Source organism: Fragaria vesca, linkage group LG1 (genome assembly GCF_000184155.1).
Source record: "Fragaria vesca subsp. vesca linkage group LG1, FraVesHawaii_1.0, whole genome shotgun sequence".
Lineage (NCBI taxonomy): Eukaryota > Viridiplantae > Streptophyta > Magnoliopsida > Rosales > Rosaceae > Fragaria > Fragaria vesca.
Window position 1 is genome coordinate 4220534 of NC_020491.1, and position 11901 is coordinate 4232434.

An 11901-nucleotide genomic window follows, 5' to 3' on the forward strand; every position below is an offset into this window, starting at 1 on the left:
GAGAGAGAGAGAGATTTCAAAATAAGACCGTTGGGGCAGCAAGGAGACGTTGAGGTTAAACGGTCAAATTGATCTCACTTGAGGCACTTCCCTTTCTCTCTGATTTTAAACGTTTGAGCACTCCTAACATTTACATTTTACATACAATTCTGCTACGGGTGTTACTAAATGGACCTAGCAAATGCCTAAGTATACCCAGCAACTAAAAAGTTGTCATTTAATTCCAAATTTGCCCTTATTTACACACCCAGCAGCAACTCTCTCTCTGCTCTTCGGTTATCAACGTTGCTCTCTTTCTCTACCCAGCACCTGAGAATCTTTCAAGAACCATTCTTACTTTGTGTGGTCTCATTCTGGCTTCAATTAATGGGTTTAGGGCTCCGTTACATACATTGGATTAACTAGGTCTTTTCCATTAGAATTCTAGAGGCAATTACATTAATCCAACCAAGAAACGTCAGCTCTTGCTTGGCAAAGTATCAGAAGATATCAATCTCATGAAATTAATTATGGCTTTTTTTTTTTCTTTCTGAGAAACCCATAGCTTTAATGGTTTTGATATATGAAATAATCCTCAACAAAGCATTTGAAAATCTTGTTTTCAAAAAGATTATAATTACCATCACGCATAGGAACATCTGAATATGAGATCACAACGAAAAACTTTGATAGAGAATGTAATTAAGGAGAAACTGAATTCATGATTAAGGCTCTTGACCCAGATTTGTAAAGCTTTTTGATATAGAATTGTGGTCGATGCTGGGTTGCGAAATTCAAGAACTCTTTCATCTCCCACACTATTTCTTCCTCTTCTTCTCTTTGTGGATTTATGCCTCAAATCGATTATTCCTTAATAAATTGTTTGCTCCAGATCATTGTATTGTTCATAAAACAAAATTCTGGTAATGGAAGAGAGGGAGAGATAGCGAGAGGTGTTGGGTATGATCTTTTGAAGATTTGCTGGGTGTAAATAGATACAGGGGCAAATTAAGAAAATGTGTGACAAAAGTTGAAGTGTTGGGTATAATTAGTAATTTGCCGGGTACATTTAGAAACAACCTTTCTGCTAGGGCTGGGCACTTAGTATCGGAATCCTGATCTCGTATCGATTCTGTACTGAAAGTTAACAGGACGGGATAAAGTTTTAAAAATGCATATACCGTACCATTCCATCCCGTTATTGAATTTTAAAACGGGATCGGGACTATCCCGAAAAATCCCGTCCCATCCCACGATATAAAAATATCTGAATTTTTTTTATTTTTTATATTGTATTAGATCATATACATTCATTTCTTAAGTTGTATGAAATCAATGACACCTCTCAAATGATTTCTCAAGGATACTTCCATTTCATGCACAATCCCTATTTGGCCTCACCCTCACAAGGACACTTACAACCTTTCTCTTCTATATATCTACAATAAAACCTCTACAAATAAATAATGTTAGAAACATTAAAAATTATACTTTAGAGAGATTATTATATTATCGATAGACGTACAATATTCATTTATCGATAATTTATTACTTTATATAGAGTTTCCTTAATTTTTCATAACAAAGGACTTTATATAGATATTTTGGGAAATAACTAAATTGAGGAATTAAAATTGTTAAGAGTTTTCTTAATTTGTATTATTATGAACATTAATTATGTTTTTTTTATTTATTTTTTTATTTTTAATATTTTTGGATGATTTTCTTTTTTGGCTATTATGTCGAGACGACCCGATCCCGTCCTGATCCGGCCCGTCACCAATCGGGACGGGATGGGACGGGATGTTTTAAAAACAGCATCCCCGTACTGTCTCGTCCAGTTCTTTTATTTTCGGGACGGGACTAGATTTACCAAATCCCGTCCCATGCCCAGCCCTAAATTCTGCAAGGAATATATAGATGGATCGATAAACTTTTCAAGAGGTTAATTTTAGGGAAGTGAAATCCACACTCTCTAAATTGTAATCCACACTCCCACTTTCCATTTGTGGTAACTTAAATTTTGTTTTTAGTGACTTAACTTTTGTCTTCTTATGAAAATGATGACTAAAAATAGAAAATAGGAGTGTGGATTACAATTTGAGGAGTGTGGATTTCACGTACGTCCCTAATTTTATTGTCACACAGTGGTGTTCACATGGTCACTAGGTCATGGTCAATTACTGTTGGATGTAAATCCAAGAGTGGAAAACAAAACAACTTAACTTTAAAATAATACTTCATACATATCCAAGAGTGATTGACGACCATGATTTCTTTGGTCACTAGGTGACCTTATGAACACCACTGCACTACCACATATGAGGAATATGCTTCTTTGGTTCTTAATTCTTATGGCAATGAGGTAACGACGTACTATTAAGTTCACAATTCGCTTATGATATCTATCATCAACTGAATTAAGCAATGCTGCATGAACTTTAACAAGGCTCATAACTCTTTTACAAACAAAGAAGAAGTTTGATCAGTCAATTTTGACTAATTAGTTACATGATTTGTTCCTGGAGTCCTACTCTCCACTCTTGCGCGCCAGGCTAACTGCAAGAAAGAAGCTGCAAAATGAGAACGCTCAAGATCCGAGAGGTTCATCAATCCGAAATGTAACGGAAAGTTGGAGACAACTCTCTTCAAACTGGTAGCATTGATAGAATATGCTTCCAACTTTGTCTGGGAAATAACAGTTCTCTTCGAGATGGGCAACTCAACTCAGCAAATGACTCGAGTTCGAATGCCCAATTTAAAAGCTCCTCTCCGTAGAAATTACCGGTTTGAATGCAATCAATTGAGGAAAGACTAGTACTTTCACCCATATTATCATTATTAGAGCTGCTACTGGGTTTGTAGGTCAATGCAGTTCCTTGAGTGATAAACAACATATTCCAAAGTGGTTCTCTTTTTCTAAGAATATAGGAGTTCATTGTATAGGTCATTGGTTCAAGATGGTTACAGATAGCTTTCAACACTCGTGGACTTATCTTTTCAAGCATTGGTACCTACGAGTATATATAATTTCCATTAGTATATATAGAAGACATGACAAACAAATAAAATTAAACAATCAGTTACTGAAAGTTGCCGATTCTACGGTACGTATAATATATAGGATCAATGTACTTACTTTCTTTAGTGAAGCTAAACGAAGAGAGGACATGATATATCTTCTGTGTATTATGGGAAGAACAGACAATATATTCAAGTTCTGCACAATAACATCTTTGTCTTCTTCAAGTTTTTGTCGAACACTTTTCCTGATCAACTTGTTTATATCTTTATTATTTGTAAGACTGTTTCTAGATAACCACAAATTAATCTATCTCTGGATTTATCATCTGCATCTTCCGAGCTAGTTTAAGTGCCTTTGATTTTCTTTTCACCACCTGCATTCCCGACAAAGGCCACAAGTCCACCACATGAACTCCATGCATGATTGCACATACGTACGTTTCATTGATTCATTGGCCAATCTTGAAATATATATAAATAGTAATTGCTTATAAATATATATACAGAAACAAGTTAATGAAGCAGCTTACATATATGACATATATGAGAGCTAGAGGTGGCAAACGGGCCGGCTGGTTAATCGGGTATCGGGCCGTGCTTGGGCCGGCCCACGACGGGCCACTTCTTAACGGGTTCGGGCTTGGGCCGGCCCATTTACTCAAATGTAAGGCCCAGCCCGACCCACGGCCCAAGCCCATAACATGGTGGGCCGTGCTCGGGCCGGGCCGGTCCGGGCCCATGAACGGGTCATGTCGGGCCCGTTTCGTGTCGAAAATTGAAAATGGTCGAGATGAATGTCCTATACCACCGCTTCTACTCTCATAATCTCAACTTTTAATTATACATGATACGATTACAAACCAAAATTAATTCACATAATCTATCGATCATTTTTTTCTTTGTTAACAAACTAAAGAAATAAGTGATAAATGCTTATAATTAATAAATTTTTAGGCAAAGACTTCTTATGAGTCCAAGGGAATACAAATTCATACTCAAATAAATAATTATTAGTATATAAGTATATTGTTCACATTCAAAACTAAGTTTAGTATTTATAAATATGTTATCTTCATATTTATAAAATTATATTTTATAGCGGGTCGAGCCGTGGGCCTCATATTATCGTGCTTGGGCCGGGCCGAGCCTATAACGGGCTCGGACCGGGCCGGGCCCATGGGCTCATTTTTCTAAGCCCAGCCCGACCCATTAGAATAACGGGCTTGGGCCGTGCCGGAAACGTGCCGTGCTTGTGCCGTGCCCGTGTTTAACAACCCGTTTGCCACCTTTAACGAAGACTTTTAAGTTAAGGACTAGTTTAAGACTTTTCAACTTATTCCGTTTTTTGATCTTATATCCACATCTTAACCATTCAATTTATATATATTTATGAATAGATTATTTCTGCAAATTTTAAGCCATAGGGCAAATTCTATGAGTAGATTTATTTGTGCAAATTCTACGACCTATAGGGCAAGCCTAGGATTATTTTTTATAGAAAATTTCATTAAAGTCACATTCTCAAGATTTTTTGTAACACAAGTCCACCTTAATATTTTTACCCATATAAGTCCATTTTTAAACCTAAATCTGTCATTTTACATTTACGATGTTCCTAAACTACCCTTATTCCCTACAAATCAGTTTCTCTCCCTTATTCTCACACGAATCCTTTTCACTTTCCCCTCTCCCTCTCTCTCTCTCTCTGTGGCTCTTCGTCTTCCTCCTCCATCTCTTCTCCGATCTCAAATCTCCGGCCATGGCGGCGTCTTAGGCCAACACCTGCTCGACGACGATGGCTCGGCGCTGCTTGATCGATAGATGACGACGTCGCCAGATCGATGACAACAACGCCTGGATCTTGACGCTGCTAAATCTTCATCTCTCTTACATCAATGACGCTCATCCCAGACTCATCATCAGCCCCGATTGGAGTCGGGAGCTCCGTCACCGACTCGTCGACCTTCCACGCCGCAGACTAGTTGGGAGCTCTTCATCTATGGCCGTCTGATTCGTTCGACGACGTATGGAGCCCGCTGCTGATCTAGTCCTCTCGTCGTCGTCACGGTGCCCTCGGCCGTCATCTTCCTTAATGAAGTAAGTTGAGAAAGCTCTCAAACTCTCCGATCTGAGCAATCAATATTATTCCAGGTAAACCTCTTCTCCTTTCTTTGATTTTTTGAACATCCTCAAAATGTTTGGTTATGTGTTGATTTCGTTGCGTTTAGATTGATATAGAGCTTTATGTGGTGTAGTATTGATGAAATTGAAGCTCAAATGTCTTAGATCTTTGACTGAATTAGGGCTTGGAAGAGATGAAGATGTTTGCTAAGCAGAGAGCTCGTAATTCTGTTATGGACAAGTTTTAATCGAATTAGTGTGATAAAGGTTTATTAGTGTGCCACTGGTTTTAATCGGAACAAGTTGATACTATGATACAGTGATAGTAGCTTTCCATAATTGTCGCAGCATCTTTCTGCTACTGTGATAGTATCTTTGTGTGCATGCGGTAGTATCTTGTTGTAGTATCTTCTGCTACTATTCGACGGTTTTATGAGCTAAATTATGTGATCTGAGGAACTTAAATGTTGGAAATTATTTAGTGATTTCATTGCAGTAGTTGATTAGGATTGAGTTTGATTTTTGTTATTTTGTTTTAATACAGGTCATTGATGTTTTTCATTTAGGGAGACCAAATGTTTCCAAGGTATGATATTAGTTTTTGTCTCTTGTATTTTTCTGTCTATCTCCAATTTCGTTTGTTGAGTGTTGATTAAAGTCTTGATTTGCTGTATATATGGTGAATTTGATTTGTTGTCTATCTCCAACTATGGCACTATGAGAATTCTATGTCGACTGTGTTTGTGTAATTGCCCTTTTTTTTGTCATTGTCTTTATTTGCTCTTTTCGATTACATTTAGTTTCTACAACTGTTATAGTGTTTTTACCATTCTATGTTAGTAGCTTTTAACATGATGTTAGTTGCTTTTGTATTGTATGATAGTATACTTTCAACATAGTTATAGTATCTTTTTATGTCTATGTTAGTATTTTTTTTTTTTGATAATGTAGTAGTATCTTTCTATGTCTATGTTATTTAGTATCTTTTTGACACTATAGTAGCATCTTTCTACGTTTGTGTTAGTATCTTTTCAACATTAGGGTAGCTTTCTCATTGTGTGATAGTATCTTTTCAACATTGGGATAATATCTTTTCAATATTAGGGTAGTATCTTTTTAATGCGATGTCAATAGCTTCTATTTTCATTTCAAATACTAATATTTGTTTGTTTCTTTGTTCTTGCAGATTTTTTCCCTTTCATTTGTAAGACTAGATTTCGAAAATCATGTGAAGTTGGATATTGATCCCTCCTTAGAGATCATTAGGTTAACCAAGAAAATCGTGCTCAAGGTGGAGAAATTGAGCATCACCATAAAATAATAATAGTAGCTTTATACAGCTATTGTAGTTGATATATATCCGGAACTAAAGTAGTAGCTTTATGTAACTACAGAATTAGCTTTATACATCTATTGTAGTAGATATCCGGAACTAAAGTGGTAGCTTTATGTAACTACAGAAGTAGCTTTGTACAACTATTGTAGTAGATATCCGGAACTACTTTTTGTACCGTTAAATTTGTTATATTCTCTTGATTGCAGTAGCTTTTGTCGAGGGTGATAATAGCTTTTGTTACTGGTCACAATAGCTATTGTTATGCTTGGTAGTAGTTTTTGTTTTGCTTGGTAGTAACTTGTGTTGTTAGCGACACTATCTTATATGACCTCGTTGAAGGTCGTTAAATCTCACCATAGTAGTTTTTGTTGCTGGCCGTAGTATATTATGTTGGTGGCAGTAGTAGCTTTTTTCACTAGTGGTAGTTTCTATTGTTGGTGGTTTTGTTAGTAGCAGTAGTAGTTTTTTTTTGTTAGTGGTAGTAGCTCTTTTAGCTGACGGTAGTATCTTTTGTGGTCGCCTGAATCATCACCGGAGGCTAGTAGGAAAATTCGCTAGAGGTCGGCTGGAGACTTTACCGGAAAAGAGAGTGATTGTTGACTTTTTAAATTTGTGACATTTTTGTAAATATAAGAAAGAATCTAATTTTTATGATTGGATGACAGTATGTAATTTTGTTGAACTTCAATACGACAATACCTAATACAAAACTTTATTTTAGCATGGGTGGATTTATATGAGTAAAAATGTTTGGGTGAACCTATATAGAAGAAAATGTCTCAAAGTGGACTTCTATGTAATTAGCCATATTTTTTAGGGCTAGTTTTCTGCTATTTTTGTTCTCGTGTATATGAATTTGATTTTAGTATTACTTTTCTTAAAATATTTTCATTAAGGTCTCAATTAAAATTTCATATACTTAAAACTCGGGATGGCTTAATTAAACAATCTTACTTGTAAAGACTAAAGAGCCAGCACTAACCTACAACCTCCCATCCAGATAAATCAAAAATAACATTATGCCACTTATAGATATAAGAGTCACGAACAAGATTTCCATCGAATCGAAATTGGTCTGCAGGTTTGAGCCAAAAGAACTGCAAAATTGATATAGTGGAGCAATATAATAGATGCTATATTTATATATATTTCAATTTTTATAAAATAACAAGTAAAATATGGGGTTTTCTCTCTAGCTAAGTTTACATATAGGCTGCTTCGCACCTCTTTCGATCTTAGTTCTCACATCTTACCATGTTTGATGAGGTTTCAACCCGTTTCGTTGCTGCCTTTGCCATCCATGGTAATTGTCGACTCTCTTAGCTATAGGGCTGCTGGAGCCGTTGTGGTTTCGTCGCACTCTTTTGCGGTGAGATGTCTAATATCCGCCATAAAAAGAAGGAAGCCAGAGGTACGAGCGATTATTGGAACACTTACCTCTGTTTGGGATTTGTATAATAGTTGCAGACGCGTGCTCAAGGGGATTGTTTTGTTCTCAGATTGACTGAGGCGGAGGAACGACGTCACATCCTGAATGGGGGGTATTGGTTGTATGGCAGGTCAATGTTCGTGGGGGTTGAGTTTGATGGGCTGAGTGACCTGGCTAAGATTTCGATCACCACTTCCCGGTGTGCATCGATATTCGTGGTCTGCCGTTGATACTTCTCAATGATGATGAAATGGAGTTGGTAGGGGAGACGCTAGGAAAGGTGGATCAATTGGACACGTTGAGTATTCGGTATCCAAAAAGTCACTAAAGCTTGGGTTTGGAATATTACTCATTTGATTTTCGATCTGATTAAGAAGTTTACCTTCCCATGAAGTTTGAGTTTGGATTAAAGAGAGCCACTGATGGCCTCAGGTGATAGGTTGCCTGAGGAGGTAGTAAGTCGATTGTCCAAGTGATCAGAGCGGGTCTTGTTATGCCACCTCATGGAGGTAGTAAGTTGGGGCTTTAAAAAGGTCTGCATTTGGTTGTTGATATATGAATCCTACATGGGAAAAATGGGACCTTGTATATAAGTTTATAAAGGTTTGGGTCACTTCATCTATTGCTAATTGGTTTTGGATGTGAACCCTAGACTACTTTATCATGGTACCACGTCCACGTGTGAAAGCCCAATCATAGATGATGATTTGGACCTCAACACTTTTGTTCAAGAACATTGCCACACTGGTATGTAACTCTCATCTCGAAATTCTGACCTAATCTGATATTGTTGTTGTGGTCGTCTAGTCAATGTCCTCCTTCTACTTATTCTCATAGCATTTTGAGTGTGCGCTTCGAGTTTCTGATGGGTTTTTGTCGCTCTGGTAAGAAAACTAAGATAGATCGGTGCTAGTTTTACTCATGTTCTCTTTTATGTGGATTTGGATGAGAATTTTGCTCTCCGCAATGAGGTCATTGAGATAATGCCAATTAAGAAATGTGTAAGGCCTAAGGGCAGTATGAACAAACTTAGTTCAAAGCCTAAGGGTCTGAAACCTCGTCGCTATCAGATTCTTAAAGGTTTTAGAGTTGAGGATGTAGTTTAGGTGATGCTAGAAGTGATTGAGGCATGAGTGGGAGATGTGCCTGGGGAAGAGTCTGAGCTTGTGGAGTTTCCTCTATACCGTGGGTGGACAATAATGAAGAAATATGATGTCAAGGGCGTACGATTCATCTGTACGTTTCATTGATACTCATGGATGAAAATTGAATTACTTTGGAAGTGCTTGATGTTTTAAAAATACTGTTTGTGTAAGGGTTTTTTAATTTGTTAGCCCCACAAGGGTAACCTATTATGTATAGTATTATGCTGATCAATAAATAATTAATGATACGTTATCCTATTTCCAAATAACACTATATATATAATCAAATATATATAACTTAGCAAACGAATATGTGTTATTATGTGACTCTTTGATTCTATTGTATTTTTATGGTATTTATAATTTGATTGTTGTACTTGATTAGTTTGGTTCCTAAAATGCTTTGATATAACTATAAGGGACACTTAATATTTTTGTTTCTTAAAAGAGTAGTATAGATATATGATAAATCGATCTTTTTGCCAAAAAGAACAAAGAAAATCATTACTCAAAAAACAAAACAAAAAATCAAATAATATTGTAATAGCAAACCTTAGATTTCGAAGTCCCCACCAAAAACCATGTAACATCTTTGGTATAAACTTTGTTGACCTTGTCATTCCGGACTGATGAGCGTAAAGATATATACCAAAATTATAGATTGTTGCGTTTGGTGAATCAATGGGGCATGCTCTATTCACAATGTTTAAAACTGTCGTGTTGGGTTGCGTAACGTCACCAGTGTCAAGAGTTTCCAAATCACAACCTTTATAATTTAGACAAGCATGTTTCCAACAAATTTGTTGTCGCTCAATAATACCACAAGGCTCTAAATAGCTGAAGGGGCAGTTAACAAGGTAGAAACTCATAAGTGTTTTGAAAGTTATATGATAGACGTTAACGGAAAACAATTAATAAAAGAATAAATATGACACGTTTATTCATAAAATTTTTTACAGTCAAAATTATATAGAAAGTGTTGTCCTAAATGTTCAGAGTGTACATATATGATTAATAAAAACCAAAATACTGCATACAACACGTTAGATAATACTTTTTAGTTCTTACTTAACTTTTCTTTGTTACATACATAGGAGAGGAACTGAATTCGTTATTTTACTTAGTCTAACTCAATTCTCAACTCCACTCCCCTCTAACCACTTAGGCTAACATAAAGGCTTACTTTTTCATATGCCTCTATTTGAAAATTTTCGTAACATTTCTACCATCCAAAAATTCACTCTAAATTTTGGTTGAAACTTTAATTCGAAAAATAAACGTCTTTCTAAAACTATATGAACTAGATAAAACTAAAACACTGATAATCTGATCTGTTTGAGTTGAACAATTAGACAAACGATATTTGTTAAACACATGGACGTATCCGCCTGAGAGGCTACTTAGGCTAGCCAAGGGAAATTTGGGGAAAGAACTTGCTAAGTATAGGTCTATTAGCCTAAAAAAAAATATACATGAATGCATAAGGGTTACTACGTTGATGATTAATTTCATGTTCTTGAGTTGATTGCATATGCTTAACTTTACACTTTGAATATGCCTTCCCGAGTCATGATATAATGTTTAGAGATCAGTAACCTTGAATGTTAAAACATGAAGCACACTAGGTGTGCATGTTAAGGGGTTGTAAATTACAATCACTTAAAGATAAACTTTGTTGGTTTGCATATTTCTTCAATTTCAAACTTCATGTGCTTAGTGTAAGTCACTATTATACGTAACTGGTAGTTAAGTACTACACCCAAGGGGTTGCTCGATACCACAAAATAAAATGAGTTTTCCATTGTCATAATTGACATGCATGCAAGGAATGAATTTGGTTAAAACCTTAGCATCACTCATATTGATTTGTATCGTTGCTTGCAAGGGAGGTTAATAGTAGATCACTAGTTTAGTTTAAAGTAATTTACATTACATTTGAACATTTTGATTAATTTGGTTCACCACTTTATCAAACAACAAACTTCGCTAGCTACCATCACTATTTGCAAATACTCATCATGAGTCTATATTTTCTTGTGATTTTGTAGATTTGTGATTGTACATTCACATATCCCTAGGTGGTAAAAGGAATTCAAATCTTGACAATTAAACCCACAAATTTTCTTAGTCCATATACTATTGTTTGCACCACTTATACATGAAAGTGGTTTTTTCAATATTCTATTTGGTTGACATCTTGTAAAGATTTTCTCAACTTCTATCTTTATAACATGAAATAACTCGGATTATGAATTATTCTAGTGCATATGTTCCTAATGAAGGACTTAACGAGAATGTTAACTACATGTTATATATAGTTCTAAAATTTTGTTCATTTCATAATTGATTGTGTAAAAGAGCAGTTGAAATTACATACTTAGGCAATATCTCTTCTAGTTGTTGTTGAAAAAGAGTGTGATATATATATATCATGTGTATTGTTTGGTCCTAATTTTAATTAAAATTACAAATCGAATCCAGTTAATGTAACAACCCGTATTTTAATTATAATTTTAGCAATTTGAGTCACGACTGGCTAAAATAGATTTTGATTTTATTACCAACGACTGGTATTGTTTTCTAGTACTCAATAATTACAGTAGATTATTATTGGCATCTATGGGTCAATAAATATGAATGTGTAATGTAATACTTGTATCAATGTGCATTGAAATATTTTGAGGTGGACGTTGAGACCATTATATACATAGATAGATCACTATTATTATAGATGAGGAAACAGAAGGAGGAAGGGTCTGGAAGGGTCGGTTAAACCGACTGAATTGAGGATATAAAAGAGGGAGAAGAGAAGTCTAGAAGGGGGAAGAGAGAACGGGGAGAACAGAACAAACAAAGCAAAAAAAAGA

At 35.7% G+C, this 11901-nt stretch overlaps 1 protein-coding gene across 1 annotated transcript in view; it reads right to left on the bottom strand.

Annotated features, from left to right (window-relative positions):
• Positions 1-2375: 2375 nt before the first annotated feature.
• Positions 2376-11901, bottom strand: part of LOC101304998 — a 13198-nt gene continuing 3672 nt past the window's right edge. Inside the window, exon 5 of the mRNA XM_004287381.1 lies at positions 2376-2993. Within this exon, the coding sequence (XP_004287429.1) occupies positions 2628-2993 (366 nt within the window). The 3' untranslated portion in view covers positions 2376-2627. The remainder of the gene's footprint in view (positions 2994-11901) is intronic.